We start from the raw sequence: 23,564 nt of genomic DNA, 5'->3' as shown, positions 1-23,564 counted from the left end.
GCCTTCATTGCACAAAGAACGTACAGTTCATCTCTGTGTTTTGCTCTGTTTGCCTTCTCGTGCTCCCAAGAAAAAGCTTCTGAATTTTCCATGGCATGTCGATTTAGTCGTGGGTTTTCCTGCCGGTTGCCGTGCAAGAAATTCTTCCCCCCCCGCTACGGTTGCAAACATGATCTCTTCCTCCGCTACCTCTGGCTGCCTTAGTTGTTCCAGGCGATCACCGCCTACTCTGTTCCAAATGTCTCGGTTAGAACTTAGAAGGTCAACCGCGGATATCATATTTTCGCCTTTTGACCGCGTGCACCCACCACCACCGTTCACACGTACTAGCTTGGTTTTGGCCGGTTCCGCGATGTCAGCGTGGGCGCTGATTCCTGGCCGTCCGATCGCCGCGGCGCCATCGGACGCCCGGGGAACAGGGACCTCGCTCAGAGTCTGTGTCTATTTCTGCTGCTGATGTGGATGGTTTGCAGCGGCGGCGGTGAACGCGGTGTTCGCCAAGCTCGGCCAGACAGCGTCGTCGGCATGGAACATCAGCGGCGATCCCTGCACCGGCGCCGCCACGGACGGCACAAAAATCGACAACAACCCCAGCTTCAACCCGGCCATCAAGTGCGAGTGCTCCGTCCAGAATAACATCACCGTCTGCCACGTCACCACGCTGTAAGTGCTTCTCTCTAGTCTCTACACGGGCGTGCGCCAGGTGCTCGATGAAATGCTCGCCTCAGCCTGGCCGCTAGTGCTGGGCCTGTGCGTGCGTGAAAGCGCATAGCTGTGCTAATCAACATTGATCACTGCAAAAGCCAAATGCGTGTTGCAGGATTCGACGGTGTTTCGCGCGCCTCATTGTGTTTATATCTGACAACAAACAGCGCTCTGCGCTCATGGCTGACTTGAGATGGCATGATCTGATGGGTACTTTCTTTTAACGATGCAGGAAGATATACGCACTTAATGCAGTTGGCCCCATACCACAGGAACTGCAGAACCTCACGCGCTTGACCAATCTGTATGTGCTCTCAACTTTCTTGCACGAAATTATCTGGGAGCAGCTAAAACATCCTATCTCAAGCGTCCTATTGCTGAACTGTTCACCTGTGGTTAACTGGGGGTTTATGTTATTTGCCTGATGCATATTGCTTAATTTTATCCTCCCATTTTCTTGTTCTGCATTATGGTACTGGTAGAGAATAGTATAGACTTCATTTGGCGGTTGGCATTAACTGTTATTGTACCTAATATTTCTCATAAGCTTTGGCAGTAACTTAAGATGATACTTTTAACTTCACAGTGGTCCAATGTTACTCCCAATTTCAGATATGCTATGAATAATACCTAATGAAGTAATGATCCGATCTCTTTTCGCCCTGATCTGATGTTGTTTCAGGAATTTAGCTCAAAATTACTTAACAGGGCCTTTGCCATCTTTCCTCGGGAATTTGACTGCTATGCAGTACATGTGAGATCTATAACATAAAATACTACTCTGTTACATGTTTTTATTCTTTTTTGCTTAACATCAAATCTTAAACTTTCCCTCTTTCAAAATACAAGGAGTTTGGGCATCAATGCATTGTCTGGATCTGTTCCGAAGGAGCTTGGGAACCTTGCGAATCTTGTATCTCTGTAAGGAAAATATCTTGTTGGCACTATTCCATTAGAAATCACCTCTAAGTTTCGAATCATAAAAACTAGAAATATATGTTTCATGTCTTTGTTCCTTCAAGTAATTAACTTCTATTTGGAAAAGTAGCTAGAAATCATGTTTCCAAGAATAGATATTTCAGTTATCAATTTTTTTTAACTAACCTGGTTTGTTTTGCTAATTTTTCAGAGGCTTTGGCTCGAACTACTTAAATGGCTCCCTTCCTTCAGAGCTGGGAAACCTGGCAAAACTTGAGCAATTGTGCGTCTAGAGTCTTCACTAATTTTGCGCACTCCATACATTTTGATCTTTCAACTTTTAGAACAGTCACCTGTCAACGATGGACTTAGCTAGGATTGTTGCACTCCATGCATTTTTCTTTTTAAAAAAACATTTGCGCATAAGATTGTTTAGAAGTTAGAACCTAAATCAGTTCGATATGGAATGGAGTTTAGTTTGATCGACATAGTGGAAAGGGTTAGTTTAGTTTAAATAGTATTTTTTGTAGTATTATCACATTTTATTTACTTATAAAAAGTTATTTAAATATTTTCAAAATTTTATAGCCGTCTATAAGTTTTTAAAATTCAAATACTATCTATCTGTAAAAGGGACTTTTCTCTTTCATTCTTTGCTTGGACTAGTAGGCACCATGTTGTATGTTTGTTCATATGCATATCTCTTAATTGCAGGTATATTGATAGTGCCGGCCTAAGTGGTCCCCTACCATCATCATTTTCTGGGCTAACAAGAATGACAATGCTGTATGCCTATAAAAGATGTTTTGTTAACAATGTTATTCCATGCGACTCAATCTTATATGTTATTTTTTTATGTTTAGGTGGGCATCAGATAATGATTTTACTGGGCAAATACCAGATTATATTGGGAGCTGGACTAATTTAACAGATCTGTAAGATTTTTTACTAACCTTCATTGTTTGTAATTACTTTGGAAATGAAAGTAGTACAGACAAGTTGGATGTGTTCTTACGTTTTCCATATTACTCTGATTCTTTTTTTCCCAAAGAGAATTTGTATAACATGCTACAATTATCCTCAAGTTGAACTTTACTCTTAGCAGAACTTAAGTTAGTAGGTCAGACATTCAGTTTAGACCTACTTCACTTTTTTTTTTCTCGTGAACACGAAGGAGAGCTGGGTATCGTTATATTAAGAAGAAATAAAAAGGGGCAAGACAACCCTTACAATACACCCCCACACCCTTTGTTTCACAGATTATATTTGCACCTGAGCTACAAGATATAACTACCTTACCAGAGAAAGACACTAAACCACCTATCTGCGAGGCAATCAGGTTGATAATATCCTTGGCCCCCGCAAGGCCCCACAACTTCATCTCCTTGCTAAGCCAACAGGAGAGTGTTTACCAGGTTTGGTGAGGCCAGGTGAGGTTCCATTGAAAACACATCAATTGCGAAGATCACATAGAGACCATGCCCCTATGGTGATTATGGAATTGAGACATTGCCAGACTTGATCGTCCACAGCACCACTGCTTTTTTTTCCTCGAACACGCAGGAGAGCTTCGTATCATTATTATTAAGAGGCACCACTGCTTCTTGACTACTTCACTCATTGTGGTCTTTAAAAAAATGTTTTTTATATATTATTTTTTATTCTGCTGAATCTCCTAATACAATGCTACTTTTCCAGAAATTAGTATTAGTAATCTTTGAGTAACTTTTTCTTATGCTTATATTTTTCTATGAAGTCACATTTGAGAAATGTGAGATTGTGAGGCAACATGCCATTTTTCTTTCTTTTTCTTTTTCCTTCTTGCATTATGGTATTGTAACTGATCCAGGCTTTCTTTCTTTCTTTAATACAAAGGGACACATCTCTCCTGCGCAGATTTCTGGCTACACAAATTTATTTACTTTCGTTGTACTAAAGAATTTTTATCTTCCTGCTCTCTTGACTACATAGTCAGTAAATGCATCTGTAAAGCAATGATGCTTTAAAATAGTAACATGAATTACAATTTTGTAGGCGGTTTCAAGGCAATTCGTTTCAAGGTCCACTTCCAGCCACTCTTTCTAATCTCGTCCAACTAAAAAGCTTGTAAGTAATGGCGAGAGTAACTAAGTATTATTCTCTAATTGTAATTTTACTGTCTGGAAGTATGAATTACTTATTTCTGTGGTGCAGACGAATAGGTGACATAGTAAATGGAAGTTCTTCACTGACATTCATCAGTAACATGACATCTTTGAACACATTGTATGGATAACTTTGTAATCACTTAAGGACTCAAATTATGTCATGATATTTGATATAGTGCAATCAAGGTATTAAAGCCAAACTCTTGGCGTGCTTCATTGCAGAATTTTGAGGAATTGCAGGATATCTGATAGCCTGGTGTCAGTGAACTTTTCACAGTTTGCAAATCTAAACTTATTGTAAGGCATTTTGTTTCTTGCGAAGTCCAGTCAAGTGTGATTCGTGCAAAGATGCTTTAATGAACTGCTATGGATTATGCTTTGTTTAATTACTTACTCCCCTCTTGTTCTCCGTTTTCCTGTTACAGGGATTTGAGTTTTAACAATATCACAGGCCAAGTTCCAGAAGCCCTTGTGAATCTGAATTCACTCAACTTCTTGTATAGTTTTTACCGTCTTCAACTTATTCCTTCATTTTGAAGATAGTCATTGTTCATGTTGCTAATGCTAGCAATTTTTTCCTACCAGATTTCTTGGTAATAATAGTCTTTCAGGAAGCCTGCCGAGCTCTATAGGAACTTCTCTTCAAAATTTGTATGTCATCACAGTCCAATTTTGTTTGTGCAATAAAAGCAGGGAGGCTTTTATCTATAACATTCCCCTTTTATCTTTTCTGTAGAGATTTTTCTTACAATCAGCTGTCAGGCAACTTTCCTTCTTGGACTACTCAGAACAATTTGCAACTGTGAGTACTGAGTTCTGAAACTTCAAGTGACCACCAAAACGGCTGAACCATATCCAACCCAATTAGGTCAATTCAACCCATCCTAGATTATTAGACTTATTGAAATGCTGTTTTTTTTGCATCCATATCATTTGTTTTTTTAATAAATTGTTACAATTCTAATCTACATATGATTAAGAATCTTTATTATAGAAACAAACGTGCTTAACCTTACAAACAAGCACACTAAACTGAATCAAATATCTGCCCTACTTAGACAAACCCTCAATATGCTATCAAAGTAACAGTGATGCCTTCTAATTATTTTTTCTGTGTTTCATTCTACATAGGAACTTGGTGGCGAACAATTTCGTGACGAATAGGTTAGCTCATATTCTGATATCACCTTAAGTTCTCAAGTACAATCATTATGTTCTCTCAGCGTATAGATTGGATCCATAATGTCAATGTTTTACATCTGCAGTGGACCTTCGGGGCTGTCGTGCCTTCAGAGCAACACACCTTGTTTTCTTGGCTCTCCACAATGTGATCTTACCACCTTTACAATTTCAAGCATGAGCCTACTTGAGAAATACTAGACAGATGTACTAAATTAACACCAATGTTAAACAATTGACTTGCTTGCAGCTGCCTCTCTTGCTGTGGACTGTGGGAGCAGTAGATCTATATCTGGCTCTGACAACTCCATGTATCAACCTGATGATGCCATTCTTGGAGCTGCATCCTATTATGTTACAGGAGCACAAACATGGGGTGTTAGCAATGTGGGCAAGTTCATGGATGCAACAAATGGAAGTTACATAATCTACAGCTCACATCAATTCCAGAATACCCTAGATTCAGAACTATTCCAGACAGCAAGGATGTCACCATCATCTTTGAGATACTATGGTATTGGACTCCAGAATGGAAACTATACAGTCACACTTCAATTTGCAGAGTTTGACTTTGAAGATTCACAGACTTGGAAGAGTGTTGGGAGAAGGGTTTTCGATATCTATCTCCAGGTTGGTTCCTATTGAGCTGATTACCTACATTTTGGGGTTTTAGCATATGAGCTGGTTAAGACTTCGTATTATCTTTTTCTTGTGTTTGGCATAGGGCGAGCGTAAGGAGAAGAACTTTGACATAAGGAAAGCAGCAGGGGGGAAATCTTACACTGCTGTCAAAAAGCAGTATATTGTTCCTGTCACTAGAAACTTCCTTGAGATTCATCTTTTCTGGGCCGGCAAGGGAACTTGTTGCATTCCTAGTCAAGGCTACTACGGGCCTGCAATCTCAGCTTTGAGTGCAACTCCAAGTACTCCCCTTAGATACAATCATCGTTTAACATTTTTTAGATAATTTCCTTTGGGTGAATAATGCATATATAGTTTCTACTTTGAGAAGCGCTTATGGTTGAAACAATACATGCACTTATAGTAGTAGTACATATACAAATACTGCTTCTGCTATAACATCGTATTTTTCTAATAAGTGAACTTTCTCACAGATTTCACCCCTACAGTCCGTAATTCTGCACAGAAGAAGAGCAGTAGTAAAACAGGTGTAATTGTTGGAGTCGTGGTTGGTGCAGCAGTTTTGGGAGTACTAGCACTTGCTGGACTCTGTGTGTGGAGGCAGAAAAGGAGAAAACTATTATTGGAGCAACAAGGTAAATGAGATACCATGATCACAATGTATTATGAATCGAGCTAAGAGATTGTGTTTATAAACTTATATTTTGTGATGTTTTCAGAGCTTTACAGTATTGTTGGAAGACCCAATGTATTCGCTTATAGTGAACTAAGGACCGCTACTGAAAATTTTAGTTCCAATAATTTTCTTGGTGAAGGAGGATATGGGTCAGTTTATAAGGTTAGTTTAACTATAGTGCTCATGGATGTGAATTTTCTATGAAGCCTCTGAAAGTAATTTTCCTAAGTTATTCATAGCAAAAGGGGGTACCCATGTTTGTTTTTTTTATTATATGCTAGAAACGGTTAGTTTTTATGTTTAGTTCATCTCCATTTTTGGGTGATACTTCAATTATTTTCACGTATATCAATATATGCACACTGGCTACTTTCACTATTGTTTTCCTTCTCTATTGTTTCTAGTTGTGATTATAGTTTCTACACAGGTTTGGTAAAGTGAGAGTGCTACTTCTTTTTTCTATTCAAACTTACATTATTGAAAATGACACCTTCTTGCAGGGTAAATTAGCTGATGGAAGGGTGGTGGCTGTAAAACAGTTATCTGAAACATCTCATCAGGGAAAACAGCAATTTGCAGCTGAAATAGAAACTATTTCTCGAGTGCAACACCGTAATCTTGTGAAGTTGTATGGTTGCTGTCTTGAGGGAAATAAACCACTGTTGGTTTATGAGTACCTGGAGAATGGAAGCCTTGATAAAGCATTATTTGGTACAAGCTCATTTCAGTTTGATACAACAGTAATTCTAGGAGTTCAGGTTTCTTGTTTAAATAAAACTTAACATTTATATTTGCAGGAAGTGGGAAACTGAACCTAGACTGGCCAACACGCTTTGAGATATGCTTAGGCATTGCAAGAGGCCTCGCTTATCTCCATGAAGAGTCTAGTATCCGTATTGTGCATAGGGACATAAAGGCTAGCAATGTCTTACTTGATGCAAATCTCAACCCTAAGATCTCGGATTTTGGGCTCGCCAAACTTTATGATGACAAGAAGACTCATGTCAGCACAAAAGTTGCGGGTACATTGTAAGTACATTTCCATCTTGCCCCCTTTACAAGTGCATATTATTTTCACATGTGAGCTAATGCCAATTTCTTACTCTTCTGTGAAGTGGTTATCTTGCGCCTGAGTACGCCATGAGAGGTCATATGACCGAGAAAGTTGATGTGTTTGCATTTGGCGTGGTCATATTGGAGACCTTAGCTGGAAGGCCAAATTTTGACAATACGCTAGATGAAGACAAGGTTTATATTTTAGAATGGGTATGTTGACTCTGAACTCTAGCCTCGAAGTTGGGCAGTGTTGCAGTCTGGTATCTGTACTGTTAGTATGATCTTCAGCAAAATTTATGCTAGGGATTTACAATATCCATCTCGCATGCCTTCATAAAAACCTCTTTTATCACATAGTTTCATATGATTTATTGTGTAATTGCCAAACTGTAAAAAAAATGGTAGTTGCAGTATTGCCTATTGGTTTATGATTCTTGAACAGATGGTGCCATGTTTTACTATGGCAGCATTAATTGGTATCTTATTGCTGCATAAGAGGTTGATTGCATTTTTCTTCTTCTTCTTTTTATTTTGACTTTGGCTAGCGCAACAAACATAATGTAGATCTGAATTTGTACAGTGAAACATCACTGAAGACAAAGTCACTCCAGCGTGGCATCTTGTCATTTCTAGCTACTCTTCTGTGTTTTCAGGTCTGGCAACTGTACGAAGAAAACCACCCTCTGGACATGGTCGACCCCAAGCTCGCAGAATTCAACAGCGATGAGGTGCTCCGTGCCATCCACGTGGCCCTCCTCTGCACCCAGGGCTCACCACACCAGCGTCCATCCATGTCACGGGCGGTGTCGATGCTGGCAGGAGACGTGGAGGTGGGGGAGGTGGTGAACAAACCCAGCTACATCACCGAATGGCAGATCAAGGGTGGCGACACCAGCAGCTTCATGAGCAGCAATGTCAGTGGGCAGTCAAGCGTGGCACCGAGGTCGTCAGCCGCGCACACCTCGTCGCCATTCCTGAGCTCTGTCATTGAAGAAGGCCGGTGATGATTAGCAAGTTCTCTCGAGCGACGGACTGTTTCTTGTAATTAAACTCACGTTACAAAATGCTCTCGGATGATCTGGTTTTGCAGGCGGGCTGTGTTAGCCTGTTAGGTTATACTCCTATATATGTGCTGCGCTCGATGGCTGCTTCGACATACTTTTTTTTTTTGAAATTTTTGGTTCGCTTTCGACTTGTGCAGTTCGTTTTTGTATGCAAATCATGATATTGGATGGTTAGGTCTATTTGGAATTTTGGATGTTTGTGGTGTATATATGATTTGCAAGAACTAAGTCACATTAGATATAGAAAATGTTGGAATGTATGGGCTGGCCCATTTATTTATTCAATTCAAGAATTAAAAGCCCACCAATAAATGCTAGAGAGATAAGTGGATTTGAGGAAGATCTTAACCTGACTTAAATGGTGGACTCTGAGTACACCTATTGCAGAGTCAATCAAGGAGACTGGCGTGCCACACGCGCGCTCGCTCGCCTTGCCGAGCCGGGCGTGGACGGAGGCGAGGTGAGGCGAGGCGACGCGCCAAGCCGAGCCGAGCCGAGCGAGCGAAGCGACGTGATGCAGTGCGGTGAATTTTTTGCCGGTTATCAGAGTCATCAATTGAGAGAATTCATTCTAGTAACGGCTACGTACTAATATCTGGTATATTCCAACTGTTACTAGATTGATTGCCGCAAATTGATGACAGTGCTGAATGCCAGGCGTCTAGGTTTATTTCCCCTCTCTCACTGCTCGTCTATATAAGGCATTCTCCTCTTCCTTCCTGAAATACATACGAGCATCGAGTACTCCTTTGAGGAGACTTCTCTCTTCTCCCACTGTCTTCTGCTGCGCTCTTGTATTCCCATCGCCAGCACTACACGCACAAGTTCTGGCGAGAGCAGAGCCTCCGGAACCTTGCCTTCTGCCAGAGATCCTGCTCGGGATAGGCAGGCGATAAGGTTTTTGGGAAGCGTTGAACATGACTGCTCACTCCCTCCCTGAACGACTACGTCCTGGTGGTCGAGGCGCAGCGCTTCCTCTTCTTCCTGGAGGCCGTTCGAGGGACTGCACTACAACGACCTCTTCCTGCATCATTGTTGTACGACTACATCGACTGAGGCCATCCCACGACTAGTATGACTAGTCCAGATGGTAATGGCGCCTCCGGTGCCTTCAGCACCGGCCCCGCCTCAGGGTACAACCTAATTCATCTGTGCTTATATTTGTTCTTGTTTATTAGATGTTTAAACTTGAACACTGCCGCATATTTGTTCTTGTTTATTAGCTGTTTAAACTTGAACACTAGCACATATTATCTGGTCACCGAATCACTCAACATAGTCATAATAATATTTTACATGTTTAATTTTGGAATTAAAATATACCAAAATATGCCTAGAATTCTAACAATCCAAAAACCTTATATTGTTGATAGGCTTTCGGTATCTAGTTTTGCTGCGTCCATTAAGCCAAACGTATTTGATGGTTCCAATTACAAGCGTTGGCGTGAGAGGCTTACGTTGTGGTTGACAGCCATGAACGTTATGCATGTCGTAGCCGGAAAGCCCAAGGGCAGCACGTCAGAGGATGCAAATGCCTTTGATCGTGCTGACAGCTTTTTCCATGGCGCCATCATAAGTGTTCTAGCTGAAAATCTTATTGACACGTACCTTTCACTGCCAACTGGCAAAGAGATGTGGAAAACTCTTGAGGCTCAGTTTGGAGTGTCTGATGCTGGCAGTGAGCTATATCTCATGGAGCAGTTCTTTGACTACAAGATGGTTGAAGACTGTCCTATAGTTGAACAAGCTCATGAGATTCAGGCGCTATCAAAAGATCTCAAAGACTGCAGCAAAGAGATTCCTTGTGTGTTGCCCGACAAGTTTGTGGCCGGAGCTATTATCTCTAAGCTGCCACTTTCTTGAAGGGACTTTGCTATTTCTCTAAAACACAAGAGGAAAGAGTTCAGTATCTTTGATCTCATTAGGACTCTTGATGTTGAAGAGAAGGCGAGAGTAAAAGACACACGAGGAAAAGGAATTGTTGGAGCTTCAAGTGCCAACTTTGTTCAAAAGAACAATTCCAATTCCCAAAAGAAGAGAAAGAAGCCACCGCAGAACCAAGGAAAGACTAAACAAACAACTGCACCGGCTAAAAAGAAGAAGAAGTGAGTCTGCTTTGTGTGCGAGAGTCCGGATCACTTTGCTTCACAGTGTCTGAATCGCAAAGGCAGGAAGTCTGCCAACATGGTTATAAGCGAGGCTAGAGGAACATCGGGGTACGGTAATTTATTACCTACAGTTCTTTCAGTATGTTACTCACCCGAGTGGTGGATTGACACCGGGGCTAATATCTATGTGTGTGCTGATATCTTCTTGTTTTTTTCTTACCAGGTCGGAGGGACTGGCTCCTTGTTAATGGGAAACGGATCACATACGCGTGTTCTTGGTGCTGGTACGGTCAATCTGAAAGTTACTTCGGAAAAGACTGTGTAATTGAAGAACATACATCATGTCTCCACTATCAAGAAGAATCTAGTCAGCGGATCTCTACTATGTAGGGATGGGTATAAGTTAGTCTTTGAGTCCAATAAATGCATTCTGTCTAAGTTTGGTACTTTTATTGGAAAAGGTTATGATAGCGGAGGCTTGTTCCGCTTGTCTTTGTCCGATGATTGTAATAAAGGTGTGAACAACGTTGTTAATGTTGATGAATCAAATGTTTGGCATTCGAGGCTTTGTCACATTAATTTTGGTTGTATGACACGCTTAGCTAATTTGAGTTTAATTCCAAAATTTACCTCTGTCAAAAATTCTAAGTGTCATGTTTGTGTTGAATCAAAACAAACTCGCAAGCCTCACAAGGCTGCAGAGGCGAGGAACTTGGCACCTTTAGAATTAATTCATTTCGATCTGTGCAAAATGAATGGTGTGTTGACAAAAGGTGGTAAAACATATTTCATGACTTTGATAGATGATTGCAGTAGATTTTGTTACATCTATTTGTTGAAGTCAAAAGATGAAGCATTACATTACTTTAAAATCTATAAAGCTGAAGTAGAAAACCAACTAGAGAGAAAGATCAAACGAATTAGGTCGGATCGTGGTGGCGAATACTTCTCAAATGTTTTTACTTCATTCTGCGAGGAACATGGTATAATTCATGAGAGGACGCCTCCCTACTAACCTCAGTCAAATGGGGTTGCCGAAAGAAAGAACCGCACTCTAACTAATTTGGTTAACGCCATGTTAGATACAGCGGGACTATCCAAGGAATGGTGGGGTGAGGCTATATTGACTGCTTGTCATGTCCTAAATCGTGTTCCTACAAAGAATAAAGAAATAACGCCATTCAAGGAATGGGAGAAGAAGAGGCTAACACTTTCTTACTTACGTACTTGGGGTTGTTTGGCAAAAGTTAGTGTGCCGATAACTAAGAAACGAAAGCTTGGACCTAAAACTGTGGATTGTGTCTTTCTGGGTTATGCTATTCACAGCGTTGGCTATAGATTTTTAGTAGTAAAATCAGAAGTACCTGACTTGTATGTTGGTACTATAATTGAGTCAAGAGATGCTACATTTTTTTAGAACATCTTTCCTATGAGAGATGAAACAAGTTCATCTAGGCAAGAGTTTATCGAGAAGGATATCTCTACCGATGTGATAGAACACAGTGAACCTACACTTGTGGAAAATCCTGAGAAGGATAACAATGAAGCTCTCAGAAAGAGCAAGAGACGAAGGATTGAAAAGTCCTTTGGTGATGATTTCATTGTATACCTCGTGGATGACACCCCTAGAACCACTAAAGAGGCATATTCATCTCCTGATGCTGACTATTGGAAGGAAGCAGTAAGGAGTGAAATGGATTCTATTATGTCTAATGGAACTTGGGAAGTCGTAGAACGTCCTTATGGGTGTAAACCCGTAGGATGCAAGTGGGTGTTCAAGAAGAAGCTTAGGCCTGATGGTACTATTGAAAAGTACAAGGCAAGGCTTGTGGCTAAGGGCTATACTCAGAAAGAATGAGAAAACTTCTTTGACACTTATTCACCTGTTGCTCGATTGACCACAATTCGAGTGTTACTTTCCCTAGCAACTTCTTATGGTCTTCTCATCCATCAAATGGATGTTAAGACAACTTTCCTAAATGGAGAGTTGGAGGAGGAGATCTATATGGATCAGCCAGAAGGGTTTGTAGCAAAAGGTCAAGAAGGAATGGTGTGTAAGCGGTTAAAATCTTTGTATGGCCTCAAGCAAGCTCCTAAGCATTGGCATGAGAAGTTTGATAAAACTCTTACGTCCGCTGGCTTTGTTGTGAATGAAGCCGATAAGTGTGTGTACTATCGCTTTGGTGGAGGTGAAGGAGTGATATTGTGCTTATATGTCGATGACATTGATTTTTGGGACAAGCCTTAATGTGATTATGGAAATCAAGAACTTTTTGTCTCAAAACTTTGAGATGAAAGATTTGGGAGAAGCTGATGTTATCCTTAATATAAAACTAGTAAGAGAAGGTGATGGTGGGGTTACACTCTTGCAATCCCATTATGTAGAAAAGGTTCTAAGTCGCATTTGTTATAGTGACTGCAAACATGTTTCAACACCTTATGATGCTAGTATAATTTTAAGGAAAAATAAAAGGATAATGAGAGATCAGCTGAGATACTCTCAAATTATTGGTTCACTTATGTACTTGGCTAGTGCTACAAGGCCTGACATCTCGTTTGCTATGACCAAACTAAGCCGGTTTGTTTCAAATCTGGGAGATGACCATTGGAATGCTCTGGAGAGAGTAATGTGCTATCTAAAAGGTACTGTGAACTATGGGATTCACTATACTGGTAGCACCATACCTAACCTTTCCAATTACATAAAATCTATCGGACCCTGAACAAGTTTCTAAGATAATTAATTTGATTGACAAAGTTTCCATAGCATCATAATGGAAGGCGATACACTGTTATATTATGTGGTTGATACCACTACTGGAGACGGCTTCTTTGCCGAGTGTCCCATACTTTGCCGAGTGCTTTTTATCGGACGCTCGGCAAAGAGGCTATTTGCCGAGTGCCAGAGAGAAAGCACTCAGCAAACAACTGGCACTCGACAAAGAGGTGGTTTGCCGAGTGCCGAGTACTCAGCAAACAATAACACTCGGCAAAAAGGTGATTTGCCGAGTGTTGGGCACTCGGCAAACCAGAACACTCGGCAAAGGGCCGCCGCCATTAATGGCCGACAGCTGCCGTTAACCCTTTGCCGAGTATCTTCTCCTGACACTCGGCAAAGCGACGATTTGCTGAGTGTTATTTTTTGGCACCCGACAAACCATATTTTTTTTCCACTTTTGACCTTCAAACTTTTTCTGCAGTCCTCATACAATACTTGGTACTCCATGTTACAATGTGGCATATTTCTCGGACTTTTTCTATATTTCTTTAATTTATTTCATTTAATTGAATTTTCTTGGATAATTCAAATTATAACTGCTAGTCATTCGAATAATGAAAAAAAATGAATGAAAAATGATATTCATGTTATTTAGTATAATGTGAGACCGTATCTAGGAACAGATCACCAATTTAGAACATCATGTTCACGAAACATGACCACGAACTTGCGGTCGAGTTGTTTTTAAATTCTATAAAAAACAAACGAAGTCCAAAAATCATGAAACTTATCAAGATGTCATGATATCATATGTGGAGGCTGTGAGAAAATTTTGAGAAGGTTTTGCACAAGTTGTCACGTACGATGCTAAACCTCCTCAATTTTTTATCGTACGTGACAGACTTGCGCGAAACCTCCTTAATTTTTTATCACAGCCTACACATATGATATCATGACATCTTGACAAGTTTTATGATTTTCGGACTTCGTTTGCTTTTTATAGAATTTAAAAACAACTCAACCGCAAGTTCGTGGTCATGTTTCGTGAACAAGATGTTCGAAATTGGTGATCTATTCCTGGATACGGCCTCACATTATACTAAATAACATGAATATCATTTTCCATTTATTATTTTTTTATTATTCGAATGACTAGCAGTTATAATTTGAATTATCCAAGAAAATTCAATTAAATGAAATAAATTAAAGAAATATAGAAAAAGTCCGGGAAATGTGCCACATTGGAACATGGAGTACCAGATATTGTATGAGGACTACAGAAAAAGTTTAGGGACAGGAAGAAAAAAATAATAAAAACAGTTTGTCGAGTGTCTGTGTTTGGCGCTCGGCAATGGAGCCTCTTTACCGAGTGCTAGGATGGCTGGCACTCGGCAAAGAATTTTAATTTTTTTAAAAAATACCCCTCTTTGCCGAGTGCTAGGCCGGGCGACACTCGGCAAAGAATTTTAAAAAATTAAAAAAATACTTTGCCGAGTGCCAGATTGTGGCCACTTGGCAAAGAATTTTTTTTAAAAAAACCAGTTTGCTGAGTGCCAGGCCAGGTGCACTCGGCAGAGAATTAAAAAAATTAAAAAAATACTTTGCCGAGTGCTAGATCGGGGGCACTCAGCAAAGGGGAGATTTAACCCCGGTGACCCAGCCGGCCCACACACACCGCACACACGTAGACACGCACGCTGACCGTGTCAGCGCCGTCGCTGCCGCCCACGCCCGCGCCGCCCCCTGCGCCGCGCCGCCGGAGGAGGAGAAAGAGAGGAGGAGGAGAGGAGGAGAGGAGGAAGGAGGAAGAGAAGGAGGAGGAAGAAGGAGGAAGGAGGAAGGAGGAGGAGGAGGCGCCCCGGCTGCTGTTGCCACGTCCCTGGCGCTTCCCTAGCCATCGCCTTGTCCACCGGCGTCCTGGCCCCTTCACCACCGCCGCCCTACGACGCCCACTAGGTATGCCCTACCGTCATCGTCGTCGTAGTATTACTAGTAGTTGCAGTAGTAGTAGTGGTAGAGTAGCAGTGGTGGTAATTGTAGGAGTGGTTGTGACATTGTTATATGTATGTGGTTGGATATAATCTTGTGCATGTCGGCCATCGTGCCGTTCATATATATGTGCATGTTGGTCATCGTGCCATTGGTTTTCTTGTAGGTTTTGGAAACCTCACCGTGCAGGGGAGGTGCTGCCGAAATTTTGTATTGACAGTTTTATGTTTCTTTTTTTTTGCAGAGAAGAGCCCGTCGGAGCGGAGCCAGAGTACCTCGGCGACCCTGATCGCCTTCCTCACCACTACGGGTCTGCCTGCACTGCGTCGCCTCACCACTACACCGATCCGCTACGGCCCCGCTAGCCTGACTCCACTGCCACCCTAGGTATAACCCCTCTTTTCGTATCATGGTCGTAGATCACGTAACCTAGTTAGGCATCTCCCGTTAGAAAGAGATACGGTTGAAAATATGCAGATATTTTCATATCTAAAACCGTATCTGTTTCGAATTGTCCACGTTTTTTGGACAGCCCGCAGATGCGTAGGTGGGGTTAGTTTCCATAGTCTACTCCGATCCGAGACAGAGTTTTGGCATCATCTCTCTGTTGTTCTCTGGATACACACTCTCCCTAGCAGGACATGTATTTGGAGAACAACGGGGAGGTGCTGCCAAAATTCTATCTTGGATAGGAGTAGAGCATGGAAACTAACCTCATCTATGGATCCTCGCGTGGGATTAGGACCTATCCTCATCTATTAGATAGTAGGAATGTCGTGTAGATGCAACTGGTGTTTATATTACTCGCCGCTATATATGTTAGAGGATGGAGGACCATGAGTGGATGTACACGGGCCGCGCAAGTCAGGGTCAGGTCACCAATAAATGGATCGACAAGACCGATGCTTTCTTGGAATGGACATTTAGCGTGGCTGCTAAAGGAGCGAGTAAAATTTGTTGTCCCTGCAGCAAATGTGCAAACAGGAAAAGACAAACGATTATTGAAGAGGACGCTGGAGATGAGGTGCAAAATGTGAAGGACTTACAAATGCTTGAGCGATTACATTTAGACAATGACAATGGCAACATTGCTCATTCAGATAGTGTTGATTATTTTGACATGATTAATAGTGATGATGAGACTTATGATCCAGCTAATCCCGATCATAAAGATTATTTCGAATACATGTAATACTATGTTATTTTGTAATTACGTTTTTTATTTTGCATCTCTTTCTAAGTACTTCTTGTTTATACGTGCTTATTGGTTTACTCTTTTTAATTGTAGGTGATTGAACAAAGATGGTAGGTGGTGGGATGAGGAAGCTAGCGTCCTTGTACTAAAGGACAAGGCCTGCTGCACTGAAGGAGAGTAGGAGGAGGAGCAGCCATAGGAGGGAGCCGTCGCCTGCCGCCCCATCGCGTGAGGAGGAGGAGGAGGAGCAGGTGCCCTAGGAGGATGTCGAGGAGGCACAGGAGGACGACGAGGAGGAGGCGACAGCAGGGGGTTCCGCTTCCTCTAGTTCGTCGAGCGTCTACTTGCGAGGTCCCGCGAGCCTCCCTTAGCGACCGATACCTCATGAGAGACGCCTGCTGATTCGACCTGAGGGGGAAAAGTAAGTAACTTTAGATGTTATCACTACTTTATATGATATGTTGAAAATCAAAATATAAACTAATAATTTTTCTTAATCACTTGGGTAGGAACTGGACGATTGTGGCGAGTGGAGGTGCTCACACACGCCAAGTGAATGGCATCCTTGGTCTTCTGTACAAGGAGCACTTCCCTAGCTTGGTTGAGTACGCCGGAGTGACAGGGCCGACCTACTCGTTTGACCACTACGCCGCCGCCCCCGATGCTGCAGATCGGGCCCGTAGGGTATTCAATAACAAGGCGGAGCGGGTGAAACAAGAGTTGTGGGTAAGTATTCCTCGCACTACATTGCTCAATACATCGCATTCATTGGACATTCTTGAAATAATGAATGGATACATCATGTTTGTATGCAGGATTTCTTTAGATGCCAGGACGGACATGAGGCCAGGGCGGATGCTGTGGCTACCAAATGCTGCAAAAAACTCATCGTAGACATGCATTACGAGGCGCGCATCCAGACCGTCGTAACTTACCACGGGACCGTCCTTGGAACGAAGGTCACCAAAAGGGACACAAGAACCATGACGCTGACCTAGGACTAGTACCTGCAGGTAAATATAGAACATTAATACTAATTCCTTTTGAGATTAAGTAGGCTTAATTTCATCTTCTAATATGTCATGTACTTGATGGCCTATAGATGATTCCTTATTGGTGCGCCGCGCATCCCTAGTGCTGGGTACAGATGGTGGACAAATGGTGCTCACACGAGTGGGAGGAGACGCACAACTTGTGCCGGGAGCGGCGTTTGATGATGCAAGGTGTAGCACACCATCAAGGCAGTCGCAGCCTCAGCGGATACGCAAAAATATAGGTACGCGAATTCATTTATTTATTCTAACGCTCAATTCTGCATGATTTCTAATTATCTTGCTGTTTTCTCGTAGTCGGCGTCACATGGTGTCCAACCTTGCTCCATCTTCAAGGCATTTGCTATGGCCCACAAGGGCAAGGCGACGTCCGACGTCGACTACAACCCAGAGGATGGGCCCGACACAACCACCTCAGTGAGTACACATCGATGGCAAGGGAGGTCCATGGGCCAGAGTACGATCCGAGCACTGAGGACCTTGATGGCGAAGTCGTCATGAGGGTGGGAGGAGGCAAGAAACATGGGCGGTACTGGATTGGTGATGGCGCAATCGACTCGGCCGCTACTCCTAGTCTTTCCTAGATTCGAGCAAGCAGCATGAGCACGAGCCCGGCCATACGACCTCGGCGGGACACTTCACACCACCGGGTGGAGGCACTCAAGGTTATTCCTGATTTATTCGTCGTTCATTGGTTTTTTATACCTTTCCTTTGCATTATCGTAACATTGGGGTGAATATATTGTAGGCCCAGCTGGAATAAGAGAGGAGGATACGGGAGCAGATGCAGGCGAAGATGGAGAGGGTGGAGGCCGAGCGAGAGGCCGAGTAGCGAAGGATGGCGGGGATTCTTCAGTACATGCAAAGTCTTGGCGCCGCTACGGGTGTAGGTCCGCCACCTTCGCTATTCGCTCCACCTCCACCTCCTCACTATTCTACTCCTGTGAGTATAAATGTTTTGGTTTGTATGTTCATGCTTACGGTCAAACCTAGTGGAGTATGAAAGTTTTATTCATGTATGGTATATATTTATCTTGTCTCACACGTATAATCTCTTCTCCTTGTGCAGAATCAATCGACGGCATCGAACGATCCTCATGGTTCAGCGAATCCTTCACCAAATCAGTCTCATTGGCCATCTGGTTAAGATTCTTATGGTTGTTAATGGTACTTCTATTTGCAATTGTGGTTGTAGATGATGGAGCACTTGGATTACTTGTGAACTTATTTGTGATATATTGTGAGACATGTGACGTTTGTGATATATATGTGACGTTTGTGATATATATGTGGTGTTGGTGATATATATGTGTTGTTGATGATATATGTGATGTTGGTGTTGTTTGTTATATATATCTTCTGTTTGTTTGGATAGGACGTAAAAAAACAAATAAAAAGGCTGTTTTCAGTCACTTTGCCGAGTGCAATGGCCATAGCACTCGGCAAAATAACTACCCGGGAACATGCTTTGCCGAATGCAAAGGCCATTGCACTCGGCAAGCATCACAGATTTGCCGAGTGCCACGGGCCAGGCACTCGGCAAAGATCTCCTGTTTGCCGAGTGTCTTGACAGGACACTCGACAAATAGGCTACTTTTGCCGAGTGTCTTGCCGGTGGCACTCGGCACAGTGACCACCTTTGCCGAGTGTCTGAGTCAACGGCGCTTGGCAAAGCGGCGATCTTTGCCGAGTGCTTGACATTGACACTCGGCAAAGCCGCCGTCACAGTGGCGCTCGCCGTCACGACGACTTTTCTTTACCGAGTGTCAGATTAGAACTCGGCAAAGGCTTTGTCGAGTGCCCGATAAAATACACTCGGCAAAGAGGTCTTTGCTGATAAACTGTTTACCGAGCGCTCTTTGCCGAGTGTATATCGGCCTTTGTCGAGTGTCTGAGGCACTCGGCAAAGAAGCTGAATCCGGTAGTGTACAAGTTCAATTTGTTAGGAAAATTTACTATTTACTACTGGTATAAAAGATGCCGTGTAATAAGTTTTTATACCTTTGTAAAAATATAAAGGTAGCTAGACAAAACTTTTTTTTAACACACTTTGCCGGTCTTGCTATGATCGCCGAGCCCGCAGCGTGTATGCGCAAAAGTAGGCTTTGTGGCTTGTGAAGAGCTTCAAGCCTACCAGTACTGCTCTAGTACTAGTACTACTTTCTAATGTTTAGTAAAAGATACCAGCCCAGGAACACCCGCTACGTTGCGCGGGTGAGGTGATCAGTTTGAGAAACGCGCAGAGCAGTGACAGTAAAAATGGATAAATGAATATTCGTCCTGCCGATTTTATGTGACTCTAGTTTTGAAATCAATATTTGGGCTGCTGAACGAATTCAAATGAAAAAGTTGTCAACTATAAAGTTTTATAACATTTTGAAACCTACAACTTTGATTTTGGTCATTTCTCCGTCCGAGGTCATTTAAAAAATTTGAAATTTCAAATATGAGAAAATTCAACCGTAGTTTTCCTTGAATAGATGATTTCAAATGAAAAAGTTATCAACTACAAAATTGCATAATTTTTCGAGATATACAACTTTTGTTTTGGCCGTTTTCCATCCGAGGTCGTTTGAAAAACTCAAACTTTAAATTTGTGAAACCAAACGTAATTTTCATTAGATAGATTATTTCAAATGCAAAAGTTGTCAACTACAAAGTTGCATAACTTTTCGATATCTACAACTTTTGTTTTGGGTGCTTCTCCATCCGAGATTTTTAAATGCCACTACACACTCACATATGACTATGGAACATGTGGCTTTAGTTGGTATTTTTTTTTGAAACCGGCTTTAGTTGGTATTAACTCCTGTGGAATAATCTTGTGAATCAAATAGAGGGACATCATAATGACTTCAAACAAAAAAGTTGTGAACTACAAAGTTGAATAACTTTTCAAGATCTACAACTTTTATTTTGGTCGCTTCTCCATCCAAGATCCTTAACTGCCACTACACACTCACTTGTGACTATAAAGCATATAGACTCCTTTGGTATTAACTCTATAAAATATTGTGGTGTATATTTGGACTTCTAAATAATTTTAAATCAAAAAGTTTGAACTACAAAGTTGTAGATCTCATTGAGTACTACAACTTTGATATAAAGTTCGTCTTCATCGGATATAATATGAGAAAGTTATAAATTTTTTTGTGCAGTATATCACTGTCGGTTCAAGCCACGAACCGACAGCGATAGTATCAGTGTCAGTTTGAGCCCAAAACTAGCAGTGATGACCCAATATCACTGTCGGTTCTTGGTTAAAACCAACAGTAGAATAGATGTTGCTGCTTCTGAGTTCTACAACAAGGACAAGACATCACTGTCGGTTCTTGGCCAAAATTTCTTTTTTTTTTCGAGCAAAGAGAGAAGCTTTATTAGCTAGCCATCAGCAAAGTACAATCGGCATGAAGGAAGGACAAAGTGCACACAGGCACTTGTCCTGGCCACGCCGTAGAATGTTTACAACGTCTAGCTAAAGAAGCTAAGGCATTTGCTACTTGATTGCACTCTCTTTACTTGGAAACACTTCCACTCATTCATCAAACTAAGTCAAACTTCTCGCATCCCCTACAATTTGGCCGATCTTGGACCTGTCCGCCAGTTGATTTTTCAATGAAGATATAACTCTTGCACAGTCCGATTCAACTATTACCTAGGATCGGCCCCAATGATTTGCCCAACGAAGACCTTCAACGCAGGCAATGGCTTCGGCCTCAGCTGCACTTCCACATTTTTCGAAGTATCCAGGCAGTAAAAAGTACCGTGTCCCGCTCCTATCCCTCGCAACTGCACCCACACTGCCACACCTGCTTCACCAGTTAGCTCAAGGTAAGAGCCATCCACATTTAGCTTGACCCAACCATCTTGTGGAGGCTCCCAATGCTGTGTTTGTCGGACGGTCTGGTGACCATTGGAGGCAGCTCTTTGCGGTGCCATTGAAGTTGCATGTACCACCACTAGACTGTGTTCTATGGTAATTATCGTTGAAAGCATAAGAAGAAACAGCTACAATATCATCTTATGCATAGCATGGTTGCCCAGGTTGAATTGCACTGCAGTTTGCAGAACCAGGGCCACATGCCCAATCCAAACTATATATATGACCTCAACTTCAAGGAGGAGAACAATGATGGTTCTCAGAAGATATCTGGAGACAGCTTGAAGAATGTATACGAGTCGTTTGATAGTGAATACCCTATTGTCTCGATTGAAGATCCATTTGATCAGGATGATTTAGTTCACTATGCAGATTGTTGGTGATGATCTCCTTGTCACGCCAACCCCCACTAGGGTTGCAAAGGCTAGGGTTGCAAAGGCTATCTCGGAGAAGTCATGCCATGCTCTTTTGCTCAAGGTTAACCAAATTGGATCTGTGACTGAGAGTATCGAGGCAGTGAAGATGTCAAAGCATGCTGGCTAGGGTGTGATGACCAGTCATAGGAGCGGTGACACTGAGGATACATTCATTGCTGATTTGGCAGTTTGCTTGGCCACGGGCCAGATCAAGACTGGGGCTCCCTGTCGATCAGAGCGTCCTGTCGCTAAGGACGTGGCCACAACTATTCCTGAATCACCAGCTTTGCGTGGGGTGTTTTGTGTGGCAAATTCAAGCGCACCCCATGCATAGTGCACTGAAGCATAGTTTGGATTGGGCATGTGGCCCTGGTTCTGCAAACTGCAGTGCAATTCAACCTGGGCAACCATGCTATGCATAAGATGATATTGTAGCTGTTTCTTCTTATGCTTTCAACGATAATTACCATAGAACACAGTCTAGTGGTGGTACATGCAACTTCAATGGCACCGCAAAGAGCTGCCTCCAATGGTCACCAGACCGTCCGACAAACACAGCATTGGGAGCCTCCACAAGATGGTTGGGTCAAGCTAAATGTGGATGGCTCTTACCTTGAGCTAACTGGTGAAGCAGGTGTGGCAGTGTGGGTGCAGCTGCGAGGGATAGGAGCGGGACGGTACTTTTTACTGCCTGGATACTTCGAAAAATGTGGAAGTGCAGCTGAGGCCGAAGCCATTGCCTGCGTTGAAGGTCTTCGTTGGGCAAATCATTGGGGCCTATCCTAGGTAATATAGTTGAATCGGACTGTGCAAGAGTTATATCTTCATTGAAAAATCAACTGGCGGACAGGTCCAAGATCGGCCAAATTGTAGGGGATGCGAGAAGTTTGACTTAGTTTGATGAATGAGTGGAAGTGTTTCCAAGTAAAGAGAGTGCAAAGTAGCAAATGCCTTAGCTTCTTTAGCTAGACGTTGTAAACATTCTGCGGCTTGGCCAGGACAAGTGCCTGTGTGCACTTTGCCCTTCCTTCATGCCGATTGTACTTTGCTGATGGCTAGCTAATAAAGAAAAAAAAAAGAAATTTTGGCTTGGAGACCATGGGACTTTCGGACTCGATACTGGAGGCCCCGTGCCGTTTTTGCTTTATTTGGAGGGCAAACTGCATCTACATGCATGCATAGGCGCCTGTGTCTGCGGAGCTGCAAGCAAAAGCGCGCGTGGGGTCTCAGGTGCACGCAGAGATGCATGCATGGGTCCTCCTTGCTCCTTCCGATCCGTCCTTGGACGCTGCTACCTAGTCGTTTTGGAAAGAAAAGAGTTGGCCGGGTTTCACGTGACATCCATCCACCCCATATCGCCATCGCCATCGTCATGGTCATGGAGGAGTGGACCACCGACGAGCAACCCATGGGCCATGGCCCATGCAGATTCTTCCATGTCATTTTACTTTGTGTGTTTTCCTCTAAAAAAAATTTAGGCCATGTTTGGTTACCCCTCCTAAAAGTTTTAGAGCTAAAATCTGGATAGAATTTGCCTAAAGAACCAAACACCTCTTCCTAAAACTTCCTAAAAACTTTAGAAGGGGTCAAAAACTTTAGGAACTCCACCCCTCCTAAAACCTCCTAAAGTCCATCTCGACCCCCACTACCCCTCTCTCTCTCTCTCCCACCCTCCCTCCCCCCGCTGCCGCCGCACAGGCCCGCCCCTTGCTCCGCCCCCGCTCCCTCCCCAACCCCGCCGCCGCTCCTTCCCTCCTCCACTCCCCCTCGCGCCGCCCCCGCTCCCTTGCGCCTCCGGTCCGCGCCCTCCCCCGCCGG

At 42.8% G+C, this 23,564-nt stretch overlaps 1 protein-coding gene across 1 annotated transcript; it reads left to right on the top strand.

Moving 5' to 3' along the window:
* Window positions 1-939: 939 nt before the first annotated feature.
* Window positions 940-8,594, top strand: LOC136534592 (probable LRR receptor-like serine/threonine-protein kinase At1g56140). Its single transcript, XM_066527005.1, has 22 exons — window positions 940-1,009; window positions 1,388-1,459; window positions 1,555-1,626; window positions 1,835-1,906; window positions 2,338-2,409; window positions 2,487-2,558; window positions 3,658-3,729; window positions 3,817-3,888; window positions 3,993-4,067; window positions 4,196-4,267; window positions 4,356-4,421; window positions 4,507-4,572; window positions 4,902-4,934; window positions 5,036-5,097; window positions 5,200-5,579; window positions 5,674-5,872; window positions 6,065-6,226; window positions 6,311-6,429; window positions 6,768-6,978; window positions 7,065-7,296; window positions 7,383-7,533; window positions 7,977-8,594. The coding sequence occupies exons 2-22, from the start codon at window positions 1,449-1,451 to the stop codon at window positions 8,325-8,327; spliced, it is 2,622 nt and encodes an 873-aa protein (XP_066383102.1). The 5' UTR covers window positions 940-1,009; window positions 1,388-1,448; the 3' UTR covers window positions 8,328-8,594.
* The last annotated feature ends 14,970 nt before the right edge of the window (window positions 8,595-23,564 follow it).

Source organism: Miscanthus floridulus, unplaced genomic scaffold (assembly GCF_019320115.1).
Source record: "Miscanthus floridulus cultivar M001 unplaced genomic scaffold, ASM1932011v1 os_2086, whole genome shotgun sequence".
NCBI lineage: Eukaryota > Viridiplantae > Streptophyta > Magnoliopsida > Poales > Poaceae > Miscanthus > Miscanthus floridulus.
The sequence above is the reverse complement of the archived record's forward strand: the minus strand, read 5'-3'. Positions and strand labels throughout refer to the sequence as shown.

Excerpts from the sequence above, each read along its gene's own strand:
- LOC136534592 (XM_066527005.1), top strand. Across the intron at positions 3,889-3,992 it reads ATGACATCTTTGAACACATT|AATTTTGAGGAATTGCAGGA; the intron begins GTATGGATAACT and ends GCTTCATTGCAG. Across the intron at positions 7,534-7,976 it reads AGGTTTATATTTTAGAATGG|GTCTGGCAACTGTACGAAGA; the intron begins GTATGTTGACTC and ends CTGTGTTTTCAG.